The sequence below is a fragment of the Oncorhynchus mykiss genome, chromosome 29, assembly GCF_057628025.1.
Source record: "Oncorhynchus mykiss isolate SJ-2025 chromosome 29, ASM5762802v1, whole genome shotgun sequence".
Lineage (NCBI taxonomy): Eukaryota > Metazoa > Chordata > Actinopteri > Salmoniformes > Salmonidae > Oncorhynchus > Oncorhynchus mykiss.
The window spans coordinates 33,140,114-33,162,415 of NC_143050.1; the positions used below are offsets into that span (position 1 = coordinate 33,140,114).

General features: G+C 41.3%; 1 protein-coding gene across 1 annotated transcript; it reads right to left on the minus strand.

Moving 5' to 3' along the window:
* Positions 1 to 989: 989 nt before the first annotated feature.
* LOC110509699 (small glutamine-rich tetratricopeptide repeat-containing protein beta) lies at positions 990 to 17,094 on the minus strand. Its single transcript, XM_021590740.3, is given in 12 exon segments — positions 990 to 3,753; positions 4,054 to 4,137; positions 6,161 to 6,198; positions 8,239 to 8,301; positions 13,491 to 13,629; positions 13,847 to 13,931; positions 13,934 to 13,950; positions 14,306 to 14,405; positions 14,571 to 14,652; positions 14,842 to 14,945; positions 15,675 to 15,778; positions 17,036 to 17,094. Coding segments are annotated over 11 exon segments (924 nt in total). The 5' UTR covers positions 15,775 to 15,778; positions 17,036 to 17,094; the 3' UTR covers positions 990 to 3,641.
* Between the last annotated feature and the right edge of the window lie 5,208 nt (positions 17,095 to 22,302).

A 22,302-nucleotide genomic window follows, 5' to 3' on the forward strand; every position in this document is an offset into this window, starting at 1 on the left:
CAGGCTCTGGCTGGGCCACTCAGGAACATTCAGAGACTTGTCCCGAAGCCACTCCTGCGTTGTATTGGCTGTGTGCTTCAGGTCGAACCTTCGCCCCCAGTCTGAGGTCGTGCGTGCTCTGGAGCAGGTTTTCATTGAGAATCTCTCTGTACTTTGCTCCGTTCATCTTTCCCTCGATCCTTACTAGTCTCTCAGTACCTTCCACTGAAAAACACCCCCACAGCCTGATGCTGCCACCACCATGCTTCACTGTAGGGATGGTGCCAGGTTTCCTCCAGACGTGATGTTTGGCATTCAGGCTAAAGAGTTGAATCTTGGTTTCATCAGACCATAGAATCTTGTTTCTCATGGTCTGAGTCCTTTAGGTGCCTTCTGGCAAACTCCAAGTGGGTTGTTATGTGCCTTTTACAGAGGAGTAGGTTCTGTCTGGCCACTCTACCATAAAGGCCTGATTGGTGGAGTGCTGCAGAGATGGGTGTCCTTCTGGAAGGTTCTCCCATCTCCACAGAGGAACTCGAGAGCTCTGTCAGAGTGACCATTGGGTACTTGGTCACCTCTCTGACCAAGGCCCTTCTCCCCTGATTACTAAGTTTGGCAAGGCGGCCAGCTCTAGGAAGAGTCTTGGTGGTACCACATTTCTTCCATTTAAGAAGTGTTCTGTGTTCTTGGATACCTTCAATGCTGCAGAAATGTTTTGGTGCCCTTTCCCAGAACTACTCATCCAAAGGTTTTTCATTATTTTTACTATTTTCTACATTGTAGAATAATAGTGAAGACATCAAAACTAGGAAATGACACATATGTAGTCATTCATGTAGTAACCAAAAAAGTGTTAAACAAATCTAAATATTTTTTAGATTCTTCAAAGTAGCCACCTTTTGCCTTGACAGCTTTCTACACTCGTGGCAACTTTACACACTCAAGGTATTGTACAAATCTGCCTCTGAAGCGATTTCATTATGATTTCACAACAAGACTTTCAACAGCTATCAATTGTAATACATTTTATTGAGACATATTTTTGGACAAAACATGATGCTGCTTTGTTTTACAAGCATATTCATTAGCTTGTCTGACACATCAGATGGAAGAGCATGCAAAATCAACAAGACTGAATGCGTCTTATACTAGCTATCAACATTGCTTTAGCTATGTGAAATGAAACTGAATCAAAAGGGAAATGGCATTGACGTGTGTTTGCTATGATTGTAAATACAGGGGTGTTGGGCTGCAGACACAAAACATACTTTCAAGGACACTAATTTATTGTCAAATTAGCAGTTAGATAATTACTATTGAAAGCAATGCTAGAATTCCACATGATCAAGGCTTCGGCCCTTTGTTTGACCCAACAGCAACTATAGCAAAATATTTGGTACAAAAATAACAGTTTGAACATGGTAGAATAGAAAACAATGTAACCCTTCTGTCGTGTATAATTGTCATGTAATCATGAGAAAAGGAATACGTGCTCCTTGTTCAAATACTTCACACATGCATCCTTTATCCCTTTCAGTTCTTCCTTAATAATCCTTTCCTCCCTTTCACACCTTCCTTAATTCCTTCCTCCTTTCTCTAATCCCTTTTCGCACCTTTCTTAATTATTTTCTCCCTTTCTCTCCTTAATTTCTTCATCCCTTTACTCTCATTCCTTAACTCCTTCCTCAATTTCTCCCCTTCCTTAATTCCTTCCCCTCATCAAGGCAATTACTACAAGCAATATTAATAAATCAAATCCTGGGGCCAGTACTTGCAGGTGCAATGTTACAGAACGTTAACATAGAACTGTATTGTGTAGACCAGGTACAATTGCCTGTCATGTAGAATAGGGAATTGTATCCGCTCTATTCATTTAATTTCTATCTGGTTTCCCCTCACTGAATACACCCCTGCATTCTACTACATACAATTCTGTTGGATCAGTGAAATCTTTCAGAGGAACAAAGGATCTGTAATTCAGTATAAGAACAGGGCAATGGTTAGGACATTGCTACTACAACACAATATACAAACAAAATAGAAAAACACAAATCCATTTGCAATAATCCTTGTTATGATTTCTTAATTTCTTGTTTTTCTGTCTCTTCTTTTTTGTGTATTAGTATTATACTGTTAGGCATTTACTGCACTGCTGGAGCTAAAAACCAAGCATTTCGCCGCACCTGCTTTAACATCTGCTAATCTGTGTACGTGACAAATAAACTTTATTTAATGTGGGTCTCTTGAACTGTGCACAATGTTTGGTGGAAATGTATTTGAAACTAATTGGGTGTCTTGAATGTGTTTGAAACTCTGTTTCCTGATTGGGTATCATCTATACTGAACAAAAATATAAAAGACAATTTCATTGTCTTACAGTTCATATGAGGAAATCGGTCAATTGAAATAAATTCATTAGACCCGTCTATGGATTTCACATGACTGGGAATACAGATATGCATCTGTTGGTCACATATACCTAAAAGAAAAAATAGGCTTCATAATGGACCTCAGGATCTCGTCACATTATTTTTGTGCATTCAAATTTCCATCTAAAAAATGCAATTGTGTTCGTTTTCCATAGCTTATGTCTGCCAATACCATAACTTCACCGCCACCATGGAGCACTCGGTTCACAATGTTGACATCAGCAAACCACTCGCCCACATGTTGGCATACATGTGGTCTGCGATTGTCAGGCCGATTGGACAACTGCCAAATTCTCAAATATGACATTGGAGGTGGCTTATAGTAGAGAAATTAACATTCAATTCTCTGGCAACAGCTCTGGTGGACATTCCTGCAGTCAGCATGCCAATTGCACGTTCCCTCAAAACTTGAGAAATATGTGGCATTGTGTTGTGTGACAAAACTGCACGTTTTAGAGTGGCCTTTTATGGTCCCCAGCACAAGGTGCACCTGTGTAATGACCATGCCGTTTCTTGACATGCCACACCTGTCAGGTGGATGGATCATCTTGGCAAAGGAGAAATGCTCACTAATAGGGAAGTAAAGAAATTTGTACACAACATTTTAGAGAAATAAGCTATTTTGTGCATATGGAACATTTTGGGGATCTTTGATTTCACCTCATGAAATCATGGGACCAACACTTTACATGTGGTGTTCATATTTTTGTTCAGTGTACATAGAATGTGTTAGATACTCTGTCTCCTGATTGGGTGTGTAAAATGTTTCCTCTCCTCTCTGAAGACCCAGTCCCAGTGAAGTGCCATCGTCCCCATCGGTCCCTTCATTCCAGCTCTGTCGGTGATGTGAGTTTAAGGAATGGGTGTAGAGATTGTAATCACATCATATGGTTGCCCTTCCTTTATTGAAACATATACGCTGAAGGTAAGAAACATTTACATGCCTTCAAATGTCCTTTTCACCTTGTGTAACAACATGGTAATAACAGTTTCAGTAATTAATATGCAGATCCTGATCCATCTATTGCCAGTAAAACAAAAGCGCACATGTACAATCAGGTCTCTGCTATGATATAACTGGACAGGTGGCATCAAATCCACCACAATCTCCATGCTAATTCTCACCATTCCATTAGAGCACATGAAGGGGAGGACGCCTCTTTATTAGACTATGGAGATGCACTCTAAGAGCGAGCCCTAACCTCTGTGTTGTAGTACACAGACCTGTGTGGATCACGAGTGCTCCTCAGCGCTGCCACTGAAGGAGCGGCTGCGGATGTGGTTCCTCAGCTGTTCGATCAACTCTGGGTTCTGATGCTGGATCTGCTGGGCAAACTGCTGACCACTGCAAACAGAGAGAGACCAGGGGAGTTAGAATTGAGTGTTTCTCTGCTTTACTTATGTACTCCTTGTGTCAGGCAGCTTGTGAAAGAACTAGGATGTAGCATCCTACATCAAATATTTCAAAATAAACTTCTAAAATAATTTAAAATGTCAAGGGAAATTCATGATCATTTAGTCCAAATTAAACCTCACTAATTCTTGATGTGTCTGATGCTTATTTAAATGTGTAATTAGAGCCCTAATGTCATAAACAGAGAGTCCCTGTGTATGTTACAGTAATAGCACTATGGTGCTGCCGTACGCTTCAATCAGGCTGGAGATGTCCGACAGTCCTCCCACTCCTGCTGCTGGACCCCCAACTGCATTGGACATCATCCCAGACATACTGCCCACAGAGGGAGAGAACCCAAAAGACAGTTATAAACATGTGTCACATGCCATGTTATGACAAAAACTTGAAACAAATCAGTACAATTGAACAGTAAATCCTACATTCTGACTTTCAAGAAATTCTAACAGGATTATTAAAATAACATTAAATTGATCAGAAATACAGTGAAGACATTTTTAATGTTGTAAATGACTATTGTAGCTGGAAACGGATGATTTTTTAATGGAATATCTACATAGGTGTACAGAGGCCCATTATCAGCAACCATCACTCCTGTGTTCCAATGGCAAGTTGTGTTAGCTAATCTAAATCTATAATTTTAAAAAGGCAAATTGATCATTAGAAAACCCTTTTGCAATTATGTTGAAAACTGTTGTTATTCCATGTGAAAACTGTTGTTCTGATTAACGAAACAATAAAACTGTTCTTCTTTAGACTAGTTGAGTATCTGGAGCATCAGCATTTGTGGGTTCGATTACAGGCTCAAAGAACATTCTTCTGAAGCTCGTCAGTCTATTCTTGTTCTGAGAAATGAAGGCTATTCCATGTGAGAAATTGCCAAGATCTGCCTAGAAGGCCAGCATCCCAGTCGCCTCTTCACTGTTGATGTTGAGACCAGTGTTTTGCAGGTACTATTTAATGAAGTTGCCAGTTGAGGACTTGTGAGGCATCTGTTTCTCAAACTAGACACTCTAATGTACTTGTCCTCTGTGCACCGGGGCCTCCCACTATTTCTATTCTGGTTAGAGACAGTTCGTGCTGTTCTGTGAAGGGCATTGTACGAGATCTTCAGTTTCTTTTTTAAAGATTTAAAAAAAAATGTTTTACCCCTTTTTCGTGGTATCCAATTGTTGTAGTAGCTACTATCTTGTCTCATCGCTACAACTCCCGTACGGGCTCGGGAGAGACGAAGGTTGAAAGTCATGCGTCCTCCGATACACAACCCAACCAAGCCGCACTGCTTCTTAACACAGCACGCATCCAACCCGGAAGCCAGCCGCACCAATGCGCCGGAGGAAACACCGTGCACCTGGCCACCTTGGTTAGCGCACACTGCGCCCAGCCCGCCACAGGAGTCGCTGGTGCGCGATGAGACAAGGACACCCCTACCGACCAAGCCCTCCCTAACCCGGGCGACGCTAGGCCAATTGTGCGTCGCGGCCGGTTACGACAGAGCCTGGGCGCGAACCCAGGGACTCTGATGGCACAGCTGGCGCTGCAGTACAGCGCCCTTAACCACTGCGCCACCCGGGAGGCCCCGAGATCTTCAGTTTCTTGACAATTTCTCGCATGAATAGCCTTATATTCTCAGAACAAGAATAGACTGACGAGGCCATTTTGAGCCTGTAATCGAATCCACAAATGCTGATGCTCCAGATACTCAACTAGTCTAAAGAAGGACAGTTTTATTGCTTCGTTAATCAGAACAACAGTTTTCAGCTGTGCTAACATAATTGCAAAAGGGTTTTCTAATGATCAATTAGCCTTTTAAAATGATAAGCTTGGAATAGCTAACACAACATGCCATTGGAACACAGGAGTGATGGTTGCTGATAATGGGCCTCTGTACGCCTATGTAGATATTCCATTAATAAATATCATAAGTTTCCAGCTACAATAGTCATTTACAACATTAACAATGTCTACACTGTATTTCTGATCAATTTTATAACGGACAAAAAAAAGTGCTTTCTTTCAAAAGCAAGGACATTTCTAAGTGACCCCAAATTTTTGAACGGTAGTGTATATGGGGAGTAGAAAATAACATGGCTATATACAGGGAGTACCAGTACCAAGTCGATGTGCAGGGGAATGAGGTAATTGAGGTAGCTATGTACTGTACATATACAGTAGGTAGGGGTGATATTGATGGGCTGTGTCTCGATAGATTCAGTGGGGTGGCTTTCACCTATTTATTCATCCAGATCAGTGCAGATGAAGGAACCGAGATGAGGAAAGGATGCCTCACACTATTGAGCCCCAGCCCTGGGTATGCTGAAACATGCCGAACACTCACAGCTGTTGCACTTGCTGGTTCTGCATCACACTGGCGGCCTGTAAATACACACAAAGCCAATCACCATGTCACCCATTTAAATGTGTGAAAATGACAATTAATTAACAGCGTTGATGGGGAACCAGATGCATTCTCAAGTGGCGTGACTACTTAGTGCTGGTACCAAATTTACAGCTGTCTAGTAAAACTATTCATAATTCAGCCCAGCTTCTGCCATGTAGGATTGGAATGCTTATAATGACATGCACTCTCTGCCTGTCAGGCATTCCATCAGCCACCCGTTCAATCAACTAGTCATGATCAACGCCTTGAATGTCCCCAGGCCCCTTGACCAGGCCAACTGTGTAAGGTATGCGGTTAATTTTAGGAAGCATTCTCCACTAGTAACTGTATCACAAACACTCATAAAAGAAGTATGAGGAATCTGTGTCTAGGATTTGTCTAGACCAGGGATGGCCTTTGCCCTGGAGAGACTGCAATGTGCGTCATACCTGGGTCGAATATAGTATTTATTTTCTTTCAAATATTGCAGGTGAGCCTGATTTACTTTTCTGATGTAATAGAACCAATAGCATAGTCCCAAAAGTGCATACTCCCACCCCCCGCATCTGGTGCACCGTTTAAGTGCACCTAAAGTACATTAAGGAAACAACCTCTATTTCCACCCAGGTACAGTGCATTCGGAAAGTATTCAGACCACTTGACTTTTTTCACATTTTGTTTTGTTACAGTCTTATTCTAAAATGGATTAAATTTGTGTTTTTTTCATCAATCTACACACATCAATCTTTGGTGCAACAAACTTGGCACACCTGTATTTGGGGAGTTTCCCCCATTCTTCCTTGCAGATCCTCTGAAGCTCTGTCAGGTTGAAAGGGGAGCGTCACTACACAGCTATTTCCAGGTCTCTCCAGATGTCCGATCGGGTTCAAGTCCAGGCTCTGGCTGGGCCTCTCAAGGACACTCAGAGACTTCTCCCGAAGCCATTCCTGCGTTGTCTTGGCTGTGCGCTTAGGGTCTTTGTCCGGTTGGAAGGTGAAACTTCGCCCCAGTCTGAGGCCCTGAGCGCTCTGGAGCAGGCTTTCATCAAGGATCGCTCGGTTCATCTTTCCCTCGAACCTGACTAGTCTCCCAGTCCATGCCGCTGAAAAATATCCCCACAGCATGATGCTGTCACCACCATGCTTCACCGTAGGGATGGTGCCAGGTTTCCTCCAGACGTGACGCTAAGCATTAAGGCCAAAGAGTTGAATCTTGGTTTCATCAGATCATAGAATCTTGTTTCTCATGGTCCGAGTCTCTATTAGGTGCCTTTTGGCAAACTCCAAGCTGGTTGTTATGTGCGTTTTACTGAGGAGTATGTCTGGCCACTCTTCCATAAAGGCCTGATTGGTGATGCTGCAGAGATGATTGTCCTTCTGGAAGGTTCTCTCATCTCCACTGGGAAACTCTGGAGCTCAGTCAGAAGGACCATTGGGTTCTTGGTCATCTCCCTGACCAAGGCCCTTCTCCCCCGATTGCTCAGTTTGGCCAGCTCTAGGAAGAGTCTTGGTGGTTCCAAAGTTCTTCCATTTAAGAATGATCAAGGCCACCATGTTCTTGGTGACCCTCAATGCTGCAGACACTTTTTGGTACCCTTCCTCAGATCTGTGCCTCAACGCAATCCTTCTCGGAGCTCTACGGATAATTCCTTCGACCTCATGGCTTGGTTTTTGCTCTGACATGCACTGTCAACTATGGGACCTTATATAGACAGATGTGTGCCTTTCCAAATCATATCCAATCAATTGAATTTACCACAGGTGGAGGCCAATCAAGTTGTAGGAACATCTCAAAGATGATCAATGGATGATCAATGGAAACAGGATGCACCTGAGCTCAAAAAAAGTATAGACCTGTTTTCACTGTCATTATGGAGTATTGTGTGTAGATTGATGAGAATTTGTATTTATTTAATTAATTTTTAAATATGGCTGTAACGTAACAAAATGTGGGGAAGGGGTCTGAATACTTTCTGAATGCACTGTACATGTTGTGTGCAGGTGTTTGTTCCAGCCCAGCACGAATTATAGTCTTACCATGCTGATGAAGGCAGGGTTGTTGATGAGGCTGGCCATGTCAAATCCCAGTCCCGTAGCTATCTATAACAAGCAAACATTCAAAGGCTTCATTTTGTATTTATTATGAATACCTATTAGCTGCTGCCTAGCAAGGCATGTGTATAGTACATTTGTTATTGTGTGTGTGTATACGTGTGTCTGTGCCTGTGTGTGTGTGTCTCTTCACAGTCCCCATCACTTCACACTCCATAAGGTGTATTTTTATCAGTTTCTTCAATCAGATTTTACTGCTTGCATGAGGTACTTGATGTGGAATACACAGTTGAAGTCAGAAATTTACATATACTTAGGTTGGAGTCATTAAAACTCGTTTTTCAACCACTCCACAAATTTCTTGTTAACAAACTATAGTTTTGGCAAGTCGGTTGGACATCTAACTTGTGCATGATATATGACAATATTTCCAACAATTGTTTACAGACAGCTTATTTCACTTATAATTTACTGTTTCACAATTCCAGTGGGTCAAAAGTTTACATACCCTAAGACTGTGCCTTTAAACAGCTTGGAAAATTCCATAAAATAATGTCATGGCTTTAGAAGCTTCTGACAGGCTAATTGACATAATTTGAGTCAATTGGAGGTGTACCTGTGGATGTATTTCAAGGCCTACCTTCAAACTCAGTGCTTCTTTGCGTGACATCATGGAAAAATCAAAAGAAATCAGCCAAGATCTCTGAAAAAAATTGTAGACCTCCACAAGTCTGGTTCATCCTTGGGAGCAATTTCCAAACGCCTGAAGGTACCACGTACATCTGTACAAACAATAGTACGCAAGTATAAACACCATGGGACCATGCAGCCGTCATACCGCTCAGGAAGGAGACGTGTTCTGTCTCCTACAGATGAACGTACTTTGGTGTGAAAAGTGCAAATCAATCCCAGAACAACAGCAAAGGACCTTGTGAAGATGCTGGAGGAAAGAGGTACAAAAGTATCTATATCGACAGTAAAACGAGTCCTATATCGACATAACCTGAAAGGTCGCTCAGCAAGGAAGAAGCCACTGTTACAAAACCGTCATAAAAAAGCAAGACTATGGTTTGCAACTTTTTGGAGAAATGTCCTCTGGTCTGATGAAACAAAAATATAACTGTTTGGCCATAATGACCATCGTTATGTTTGGAGAAAAAAAGGGGATGCTTGCAAGCCGAAGAACACCATCCCAACCGTGAAGCACAGGGGTGGCAGCATCATGTTGTTGGGGTGCTTTGCTGCAGGAGGGACTGGTGCACTTCACAAAAGAGATGGCATCATGACGAAGTAAAATTATGTGGATATATTGAGCAACATCTCAAGACATCAGTCAGGTTGGTTGAAAATGGGTTCCAAATGGACAATGACACCAAGCATCCTTCCAAAGTTGTGGCAAAATGGCTTAAGTACAACAAAGCCAAGGTATTGGAGTGGCCATCACAAAGCCCTGACCTCAATCCTATAGAACATTTGTGGGCAGAACTGAAAAAGTGTGTGCGAGCAAGGAGGCCTACAAACCTGACTCAATTACACCAGCTCTGTCAGGAGGAATGGGCCAAAATTCACCCAACTTATTGTGGGAAGCTTGTGGAAGGCTACTCACAACGTTTGACCCAAGTTAAACAATTTAAAGACAATGCTACCAAATACAAATTGAGTGTATGTAAACTTCTGACCCACTGGGAATGTGATGAAATAAATAAAAGCTGAAAGAAATCATTCTCTCTACTATTATCCTGACATTTCACACAATAAAGTGGTGATCCTAAATGACCTAAAACAGGGAATTTTTACTTGGATTAATTGTCAGGAACAGGCCTCCCGGGTGGTGCAGTGGTTAAGGGCGCTGTACTGCAGCGCCAGCTGTGCCATCAGAGTCCCTGGGTTCGCGCCCAGGCTCTGTCGTAACCGGCCGCGACCGGGAGGGCGTGGGGCGACGCACAATTGGCCTAGCGTCGTCCGGGTTAGGGAGGGATTGGTCGGTAGGGATCTCCTTGTCTCATCGCGCACCAGCGACTCCTGTGGCGGGCCGGGCGCAGTGCGCGCTAGCCAAGGTTTCCAGGTGGACGGTGTAGCCTCCGACACATTGGTGCGGCTGGCTTCCGGGTTGGATTCGCGCTGTGTTAAGAAGCAGTACGGCTGGTTGGGTTGTGTATCGGAGGACGCATGACATTCAACTTTCGTCTCTCCCGAGCCCGTACGGGAGTTGTAGCAATGAGACAAGATAGTAGCTACTACAACAATTGGACACCGCGAAATTGGGGAGAAAAAAAGGGGTAAAATTCAAAACAAAAAAAAATATATATATATATATTGTCAGGAATTGTGAAAAACTAAGTTTAAATGTATTTGGCTAAGGTGTATGTAAAACTTCAACTGTATATTTGAGAATATTCAAATAGCCAGCCTTTGCCTTGATGACAGCTTTGCACACTCTTGGCATTTTCACAACCAGCTTCACCTGGAACGCATTTGCAACTGTCTTGAAGGAGTTCCCACAAATTCTTGGCTGCTTTTTCTTCACTCTGCGGTCTGACTCATCCCAGACCATCTCAATTTGGTTGAGGTTGGGGGATGCGTCTGATGCGTCTGATGCATCTGATGCGGCACTCCATTATTCTCCTTCTTGGTAAAATAGCACTTACATAGCCTGGATGTCTGTTGGGTCATTATACTGTTGAAAAACAAATGATAGTCCCACTAAGCCCAAACCAGATAGGAAGGAGTATCACTGCAGAATGCTGTGGTCACCATGCTGCTTAAGTGTGCCTTGAATTCTAAATAAATCACAGGGTTAGGGTTAGCACCCCCACACCATAACATCTCCTCCTCCATGCTTTACGGTGGGAAATACACTACGGAGATCATCCATTCACCCACATCGCGTCTCACAAACACACCGCGGTTGGAACCAAAAATCTCACATTTCTACCGGTCTAATGTCCATTGCTCGTGTTTCTTGGCCCAAGCAAGTCTCTTTTATTGAGGCCCTTTCGTAGTGGTTTATTTGCCACAATTCGACCATGAAGGCCTGATTCACAAAGTCTCCTCTGAACAGTTGATGTCTGTTACTTGAACTCTGTGAAGCATTTATTTGGGCTGCAATTTCTGGGGCTGGTAACTAATGAACTTATCCTTTGCAACAGAGGTAACTCTGGGTCTTCCATTCCTGTGGCGGTCCTCATGAGAGCCAGTTTCAGCGATTGCACTTGAAGAAACTTTAAAAGTTCTTGAAATGTTCCGTATTGACTGACCTTCATGTCTTAATATAATGATGGACTGTCGTTTCTCTTTTCTTATTTGAGCTGTTCTTGGACTTATTTGGTAAAATACCATATTCTGTATACACCCCACCTTGTCACAACACAACTGATTGGCTCAAACGCATTAAGAAGGAAAGAAATTCCACAAATGAACTTTTTAAGAAGGCGCACCTGTTAATTGAAATGCATTCCAGGTGTCTACCTCATGAAGGTGGAAAAGAGAATGTCAAGAGTGTGCAAAGCTGTCATCAAGGCTAAGGGCGTCTATTTGAAGAATCTCAAATCTCAAATATATTTTAATTTATTTAACACTTTTTTTGGTTACTACATGATTCCATATGTGTTATTTCATTGTTTTGATGTATTCACTATTATTTTACAATGTATAAAATTGTAAAAATAGAAAAACCCTTGAATGAGTAGTTGTTCTAAAACTTTTGACCGGTAGTTTAGTACTGTACGCCTCCCATAGTCTGTTCTGGACTTGGGGAATGTGAAGAGACCTCTGGCGTCTTGTGAGGTATGCATGGGTTTCTGAGCTGTGTGCTAGTAGCTTAAACAGACAGCTCGGAACATTCAATATGTCAATACTTCTCACAAATACAAGTAGTGATGGAGTCAATCTCTCCTCTATTTTGAGCCAGTGTACACATAGCTCTCCATGTACATTTAAAGGCCAGGTGTGCTGCCCTCTTCTGGGCCAATTGTAATTTTCCTAAGTCCCTCTTTGTGGCACCTGACCACATGACTTGATAGTAGTCCAAGTGCCACAAACCTAGTGCCTTTACTCGGAGCCTGTGGCAGGTCATTAGTAAAGACAGAAAAATGAAGGGGCCTAGACAGCTGCCCTGGGGAATGCCTCACTAAACCTAGATTATGTTGGAGAGGCTTCCAATAATGAACACCCTCTGTGTTCTGTTAGACAGGTAACTTTCCATCCACATTATAGCAAGGGATCTAAAGTCATAAAGTCATTATGATTGATAATGTCAGAGGCTGCACTGAGTAACAAAACAGCTTCCACAATATTTGTAATATAATTTTCTCTCAGCCAATCATCAGTAATTTGTGTAAGTTCTGTACATGTTGAATGCTCTTTGCTATAACCGTGCTGAAAATCTGTTGTTAATTTGTTTACTGTGAAATAGCATTGTATCTGGTCAAACTTTTTTTTTTCAAAAAGTTTACTAAGGTTTGGTAACAGGGTGATAGGTGGGCTGTTTGAGCCAGTAAAGGGTGCTTTGCTATTCTTGTGTAGCGAAATGACTTTTGCTTCACTTTCATGTAGATTGAAGAGATGGCAAATAGGAGTGGCAATATCATCCGCTATCATCTTAAGTCATTTTCCATCCAAGTTGTCAGACCCAGGTGGCTTGTCATTGTTGATCGACAACAAAATAACAATGCTTGTCTTTCATAATTTGGTCATTTAGGTTCAGAATTTGTTGTTGTCATGTCTATGTTTGCCAATGAAAAAAGAATTAAAGAAGTTGGCAATACCAGTGCGTTTTGTGTTGAATGAGCCATCTGATTCAATGATGGAGCCAAGTTTGACTTTTTGCTTCAAATTTAATTTCAGGTGCTCCAAAGCGTTTGACTATCATTCTTTATATATTTTTTATTTGTTTCATAGTACAGTTTGACGCTGAATCGGACAAGATAAATCCGTCTGTAGGTTCAGTATGATATAATTTTGTACCACTGCTAAAAGCAGGAATATTAAATGTGTCTGATAAAGCTGTTGACACAATTGGGATATCTTGACATACTTGAATGCCCGTGGGATATAAGATACACATTTAATATTACATGAAGAAATCTAGAGTTGTGTTCACATGTAAATAAAGTGTCCATTATTGGAGCTGTAGTGACAGTATTTTTAGGGGAGTAATGATATATTATTACATGTGTTTTTTTTAGATTGACCTTCAGATATGAAATCACACAAGGAGGTAAAACAGCACTACTTACAGGACTGACTGCCTCTTTTTGCTTCTGCTCAGCAATCTTCAGGTTGGATTTGTAGGTGTCGTTCTCTGGATCTAACACCAGAGCTTTCTTAAAGAAGGAGATGGCCTCTGGGTACTTATTCATAGCAGTAAATGCCAATCTAGAGACACACAGGGAATAAGAGACATTGGAGAAGTGCAGTAAATTTAACTCCAGAGCAAAACAATAGCTATTTTCAAGCCAAATTTCTTGCAATATCATCAGATACTGCTATTGCTCTGTAAACAAAGTTCCAAAAAGCAATACTATATTCCTCAAATGATACATGACTAGACATTGTAAACAACATTTCCACTACTCTCCCATGTCTAACTCACCCCATTCTCCCATAGGCTTTACTGTAGCTGGGGTCGATCCCTATGGCCCTTTCACAGTCCCCCGTTGCTTCTGTGTAGTTACCAGTCTACTGTGGGCGGCAGCCCTGCGGTGATGACAACAGCAGCAGCAGCCAGACGCTCAGGTTTATTTATTTGCACTCAGATCAATAAGGCAGGCACATGCAAAGGCTGCAGCAGCTGTGTGCCTGTCTAGTAGTCTGGTTCACCAGATGTGTATGCCACTATGTCTTTCAGCTCAGACAGTACTGTAACTGTGACTGCATTATCTATGTATAGTACAAGAATAACATGAGTTATTGTCACAGTTGTACACAATAATTACCAATATAGTTGGTATAAAAACACAATAGATACAGACTTAATTTAGGTGTTGTGTTATATATTTCTCATTTGAATATAGTGTTGATACTTCTCCATTTCAGAAGCGGTTGTGTGTACCTGTTACAGTAGTAGACAGCGTTTCGGAGGTCCAGATTGATGGCTTTTGAGTAGCATTCCACCGCACAGCTGTAGTTCTCCTCTTTCATGTGATTATTCCCTGAAAATGAAATGCTGTTTTAGTTCAGCCTGATAATCAGAATTTACAACATTACAAAACAATGTCAATCTGAAGGAAAACGGAAGTGCACTTAAACTGAGTTTGCACTCATCCAAAGTGTATTTATCATATGTCTACACTACATATTAAAACAGTGGCAGGTACCTTCATTCTTCAGTTGTTCTGCCCTCTCTGTGTCTTCTGGTGATGGGGACGTCTCTGGTGGCACCGGATTATTCTGATCATTCTGAGGAAAATACAATGACAGATAAAGTAAGATATCAATAAAGCCTAATATACATTATACATCATCTTAGTTTACTGATTGTGAGGTTACTGATTTGATAATGATTGATGAACTGCACACAGACAAGTTGATGTTGTAGTTAAGGTAAAAGAGTTTGAAATAAGGTAGAGAATCAGAGAGTAACCCCACCTTGAGGAGAGAATTGAGGAATATTTCAGTGAGAGGTTGTGGTGCTGCGAGATGACAGTCACTGGAGTTGATCTTGAAGGTGGTCTCCAAACATTGTATTGCAACTACAAGGGGGAAAAAATGTGTTGTAATAACACAATAGTCAACACTGAGCTGTTTATTTTATTGTTATACAGGTAACTGCCAAAATAAAGGAAACACTTGCATAAATGAAGGATGCAAATTATATATTGAAAGCAGGTGCTTCCACACAGGTATGGTTCTTGAGTTAATTAAGCAATTAACATCCCATCCCATGATTAGGCATCAGGTATAAAAATGCCCAGTTGCCCATTATTGTGGCTACCATGGCTCGAAGAAGAGATCTCAGTGACTTTGAAAGAGTGGTCTTAAAGGAGAATAGGGTGATTTAAAGTCGTTGTTGTGTGTGTTTGTCTCAGTCACCAGATCTTAACCCAATTTAATATTTATGGGAGATTCTGGAGTGATGGCTGAGATAGCGTTTTCTACCACCATCAACAAAACACCAAATGATGGAGTTTCTTGTGGAAGAATGATGTCGCATCCCTCCAAGAGAGTTCTAGACACTTGTAGCATCTATGCCAATGCATATTGAAGCTGTTCTGGTGGCTCGTCTTGGCCCAACACCCTATTATGACCATTTATGTAGGTGTTTCTTTTCTTTTGGCAGTTATCTGTGGGTCTATTTGATAAGAAGACTCAGTCACCAGTCACCAGTCACAAATCCCTGAATTGGAGAGAGCAGGGTACAGTATTTTCATAAGCGGTTTTAAGAAACGTTGTGATCGGACAGCGATCCTAAGCTGATCTACCTTCGAGGCTTTCCTGCTCATCGGAATTCAAAGCGCCACAGTGAGTTTGATCTCGCAGGAACTGCACAATAGAGAATGCCAAGCGCTTCTCCACTGCCATTTTGCTGCAAAAAAAATAATACAGCATTTAGGGATACATAGAATAGAATCCCACACATTGAGAGGCTGTAGCGTTCATTCAAACTAGAATAAGCGTCACAAATGTGTTTTTTTTATGACAGTTCTATTGTTATTGGACTCCCTTACGGTATGATTAGCTCAAGCCACTGTAATGTGGTACATTGGAGCCAAGTTGATAATACATTGCACCAAATATAATACAATACTGCCTGTGGTAAGATGCAGGTCTGTTTCCAAGACAACTCAAGAGGGAAGTTGAGTGTGTGTATAAGCCATTCTGTATGAGTAAGGGAAAGGGGGATACCTAGTCAATTGCACCAATGAATGCCTTCAACTGAAATGTGTTTTACAGTTCAGTAATCATGATTCCTTCAGATTATTCAACATAATTCAGATTTCTATGTGATACACATTTTTAGAGTGGGGATTTGGTAGTCTTTTCATATCTATTGTCTACTCATTTTAATTTGGGATGGTGAAACATATTTACAATACTAATACTGAGGATATTGCATTACTGTACAGTAGTACTGCATAAACATCAAGCACAACCAGGTGTGCCATTATAAATGATCCATAACCTACACAACAGGGAACCCATATTTTCCCATATTATTAGATATGAGAATATGGGATATTTCTTGACATTGCACTGTAATAAATTATGACACAATCAATGTTTGGAATGGCATAATACAAACATACATTTGAATGAATTACCTCTATTGTATCATTGACAGTTTTGCAACCATGCATAAATTGTAAAACCCTAAAATGTATCATCATGCTTGTTTGACATTTCAAAGCAAGGCAACTCTAGCCCTCTGTTATGTTGACATCAGCCTCATAACAAAAGATGTAGTGATGACATGGGATGATGCGGTGTAGCTGTTAATGCCAGTAGGGACTTGAGATTTTCATCCCATGTCAACCTAATGCATCCTTATCTAAAGTAAATAGCAGTCGTTGATGACAGACATTTATTTATCATGTACATAGCGTGTCCAAATACATTATCTTCCCTGATCATCACCGACAGTGCGTCTCTCTACCCATGCAGTGCAGTCTGCAACCTATAATGGCAGAGCATCGCTATCATAAAGCTGCCTATACAAGGGAGAAAAACAAAGCCAGCTCCACTGCTCATTCCTATCCTTCTAAATATAGTACTGTAACATTGTAAATAACAACATTGAGTCAGGGGATGCCATTCGACGACCCCGCCCAGTGCGCCCACCTACCTGAGATATTTTGCAGCTGTCCCTGCTATCGCGTCATGAGATCTTCTCTGATTGAGCGCATCTCTGGCGCCTGCGCATTTACAACGGAAGTAAACCGATTCAGTAGCACTACTGGAGCTGTGAAGGGGAGAGGTTGAATAAGAGAGGGTTTTGCGAATTGCACGTAGAAAACGTCATGAACTTCCTGCTATCATGTTTTCGGTACGAATTGTAGTGTGTCGAACGCTGTGCAAGTAGGCTATTGTCAAAGTCGTGGTTGTGTTTGTTAATTCCACATGAATAGAGCCCCACAGTGGAGGTGTCATAATACCCACAAAACCTAGCTGTCAAACAGGAAAATGGGTCCAATCGTTTTTCTACCATTCATTTTTCCCTTTGGGAATATTAGAAACACTTCAAATAAAGGCTGTGTTTCGTGTAGGCTTACTGTGGTGTGACAATTTGATAACCATGTAAATCTCTCAGACAAGGAGACTTTTATCAATATATTCGGCTCTATTTACTCACATATTCGCAAATGCTAATTAGCATTAAAGTAGACATCATGCAAGACTACAAATCCCTGCAAGCTTCTGCACCTCATCTCTAGCTGATAACTTTGCTAACAGGTATTGTGTCAATTTAAAATTGTCCCAAGACAGTTCACAGCATTGTGCTGTGAAAGAAATTTAGCCAATATATTCATCACTAAATTTAGCTAACAGACAGTTAATCCAGAGATTCTTCACATTGCCTCGATTCAGCAGTCTCGTCCAGATCATCATGGCATGTGTAGTTCTTTATGATTGCCACATTAGCAGCTAATTAGCATTTCATTTGGGGGGGTAAATACAGGCAAATATATTGATAAAAGTCATCTTGACCTAAAGAGATGTACACGGTTATCAAAACATCACTCCAGTGTAAGCCAACACGAAACACAACCCATATTTTAAGCATTTCTAAAATGCCCGATGGGAAAAATTTATGGTGGAAAGATTATTGGTACCATTTCCTTGTTTGACTGCTAGGTTTTATGGGTATTATGATACTGTGATACTCTATTTTTGTGAACCTTATGTGGCCTTAATAACAAACTTGTATGCCATCTGTAAATACGGATAAAATGGTTAAATTACGAGCCAAGTTGGTTTAGCCATGGAAAAAGGCAGGAAACTTCCCACTAGCTGTGATTGGCTGAGATAATGGATGGGCTGGACATGCCGAGAGATGAGTTCGGATTGATTTGCCATGTAGCTCGCTTCTGTCTATAACATGAGCTGGTCATTATGTATAGGTAATCCTTTCTAACACTGCTTTTTTTGAAAGACCTCAAGTAGTAGAACTGCAAAAGTGTTGCTTTCCACTTTCTGGTGGACCGAGTTCTGAAATCCGTGGAATGAACGGTGGAAAAACGATTGGAACCATTTCCTTGTTTGACTGCTTGGTATTGTGACTCCTACTGTGGTACTGTGTGCAAAGCTGTCATCAAGGCAAAGGGTAGCTAATTTGAAGAATCTCAAGTATAAAATATATTTTGATTTGTTTAAATCTTTTTTGGTTACTACATGTGTTATTTCATAGTTTTGATGTCTTCACTATTATTCTACAATGTAGAAAATAGCGTTTTATTTTTATTTTTTTAAACCTGGTGTCACGACTTCTGCCGAAGTCGATGCCTCTCCTTGTTCGGGCGTGTGTAGTGCTAGGGAAACATTGACAGTTGTTAGAGTGTAGTTAATAACAACTTGGATTCACCTGCAATACTGGCCAGAAAGAAGTGTTTCATCATATACAGTATTTCTACAGTATTTCTGCCTGCTTGAACGGCAATAGCTCAGATAAACATGAAATGACCCCCAACATTGCTCAGAAATGCCCCAAAATGATATAACATTCAAAATGGGTGAATCCTTCCTTTAAGTACCTATGAACTAACTATTATTATAAGTACAATATGCACATACACACATACACACATAGCCAAAATAATTTATGATAAAAAATGGAGCAGGAGATAAATCAGGAGCAAAATTTTTATTTTGAGGTGTTACGTTGTTGGCTTTGGCTAGAGTTCATTCATTCTAAATGTGCCCTCATTTGATACCACTGGTTTATATTTAGCCTACAGTTGTAATTTGACCTGATTACGGTCTGGCAGCAGCTGATGCCAAGTGGCTTGATCCTGGTTAAAACCCCTGTTACTCCACTAACTATCATGTTCACATATCATACATACTCAACTAGTCATCAACATAATGAAACATTATGTCATTATCAATCAAATGATTTGGATTAATCATCTGGAAGAGGGTGTACTGCAAAAGCACTGAGAGGAGACAGTGTTTTCTCCAGACTATTTATTACCCTTTGTACTTAAAGGAAAACTCCACCAATAAACTATTAGTCCATTGCTGATATAGGCCCAAAATGTTTAGCATTTTAGCAATTAAGTTTTCAAGATACAGTGCATTCAGAAAGTATTCAGACCCCTTGACTTTTTCCTAATTTTGTTACGTTATAGCCTTATTAAAAAAATGTATGAAATATTTTTTCCCTCGTCAATCTACACACAATACCTCATAATGACAAAGCGAAAACAGGTTTTTAGAAATGTTTTTAGGTTTTTAGAAATGTTTGCAAATGTATTATGACACTTTGCTATGAGACTCGAAAACTGAGCTCAGGTGCATCCTGTTTTCATTGATCATGCTTGAGATACTTCTACAACTTGATTGGAGTCCACCTGTGGTAAATTCAATTGATTGGACATGATTTGGAAAGGCACACAGCTGTCTATATAAGGTTCCACACTTGACAGTGCATGTCAGAGCAAAAACCAAGCCATGAGGTCAAAGGACAGGATTGTGTCGGCACATATCTCAGGAATGGTACCAACAAATTTCTATAGCATTGAAGGTCCCCAAGAACACAGTGGCCTCATTCTTAAATGGAAGAACTTTGGAACCACCAAGACTCTTCATAGAGCTGGCCGCCTGGCCAAACTGAGCAATCGGGGGAGAAGGGCCTTGGTCAGGGAGGACCCGATGGCCTCTCTGACAGAGCTTCTCTGTGGAGATGGGAGAACCTTCCAGAAGGACAATCATCTCTGCAGCACTCAACCAATCAAGCCTTTATGGAAGAGTGGCTGAACGGAAGCCACTCCTCAGTAAAAAGCATATGACAGCCCGCTTGGAGTTTGCCAAAAGGCACCTAAAGACTCAGACCATGAGAAACAAGATTGAACACTTTGGCCTGAATGCCAACCGTCACGTTTGGAGGAAACCTGACACTATCCCTATGGTGGTGGCAGCATCATGCTATGGGGATGCTTTTCAGCGGCAGGGACTGGGAGACTAGTCAGGATCCAGGGAAAGATGAACGGAGCAAAGTACAGAGATCCTTGATGAAAACCTGCTCCAGAGTGTTCAGGACCTCAGTATGGGGTGAAGGTTTATCTTACAACAGGATAACGATCCTAAGCACACAGCCAAGACAATGCAGGAGTGGCTTCGGGACAAATCTCTGAATGTCCTTGAGTGGCCCAGCCAGAGCCTGGACTTGAACCCGATCGAACATCTCTGGAGAGACCTGAAAATAGCTGTGCAGCGACGCTCCCCATTCAACCTGACAGAGCTTGAGAGGATCTTCAGAGAAGAATGGGAGAAACTCCCCAAATACAGGTGTGCCAAGCTTGTAGTGCCATGCCTAAGAAGACTCGAGGCTGTAATTTCTGCCAAATGTGCTTCAACAAAGTACTGAGTAAAGGGTTTGAATACTTATGTAAATGTTATATTTCCGTTTTTAATTGTAATACATTTGCAAACATTTCAACAAAAAAAAAAACGTTTTTGCTTTGTCATTTTGGGGTATTGTGTGTAGCTTTGAGGGAAAAATGAATTTAAAATGTTTTAGAATAAGGCTGTAACATAACAAAATGTTGAAAAAAAAAACTTCCAATATACAGAAATACAGCCGTCATGATGCCTTTTGCACTTGGACTAATGAAACAAATACCAAAATATAATTTGTCTTTAAGTAGTTTCAATGAGTCCAGATGAAGTCCTAACTGTCACATGGCCCTGGAAGCTGTCTAGGTACTGCTCCAACGCCTGCCTGAGGTGGACACCTGGCGGACTGACAGAACTACACACACACACACACATACAGACATTGCGCCACAGTTCAATGGGACAGATGAGAAATATTGAATATGCTGCCAACTTGGTACAAGTGCATCCTCAGAGAGTGGTCTGATGTTTTCTTGCAGGAGAAGCATCTGGACACTGTAATGCCTGAGGCCAAGAGATTCTTAGACCGTCCTATCACATTAGGGAAGAGAAAATGATTGCTTTTTTCAAAGGATATACAGAAGGTGATACAAGCTTTGGAGTTTCACACACTGTACATAAGGGACAGGATTTCTCAGTGGCACTTAAGTGTTGAAGATTTGAAATGTGGCTGTTATGTGGTTTGCAGAGCTAAAAGTGTAATGGTCTACACTTTTCAACACTGTAGAGTTCTCATACCAATGTGACTATTTTTTCTCTCTCATGGAAATCATATGATTGTCAAAACTCAGTGAACTCTCAATCAACTTCAACCAAAATCTGAATGACGTAGAAACAACGACTAACACTCAGTGAAAACGAACTAAGCAAGCAGAACCAGAACCAGAACTAAAAGAAATGAAAGAACTATTCATGATTGTCCTTCATACACTGAGTGGACAGAACATTAGGAACACCTGTTATTTCGATGGCAGACTGTCCAGGTGAATCCAGGTGAAAGCTATGATCCCTTATTGATGTCACCTGTTAAATCCACTTCAATCAGTGTAGATGAATTGGAGAAGACAGGTTAAATAATTATTTGTAAGCATTGAGACAATTGGAGACATGGATTGTGTATGTGTGTCGTTCAGAGGGTGAATGGTCAAGACAAAATATTTAAGTGCCTTTGAGCGGGGTAAGGTAATAGGTTCCAGGTGCACTGGTTTGAGTATGTCAAGAACTGCAACACTGCTGGGTTTTTCACGCTCAGGCTATATACACTGAGAGGACAACACATTAGGAACACCTTGCTAATATTGAGTTGCACCCCCTTTTGCTCTCAGAACAGCCTCAATTCATCGGGGCTTCCGGTGTGTTTCAAGAATGGTCCACCACCCAAAGGACATCCAGAGCCGATTTGACACAACTGTGGGAAGCACTTGGAGTCAACATGGGCTAGCATCCCTGTGGAACGCTTTTGACACCTTGTAGAGTCTAAGCCCCGATGAATTGAGG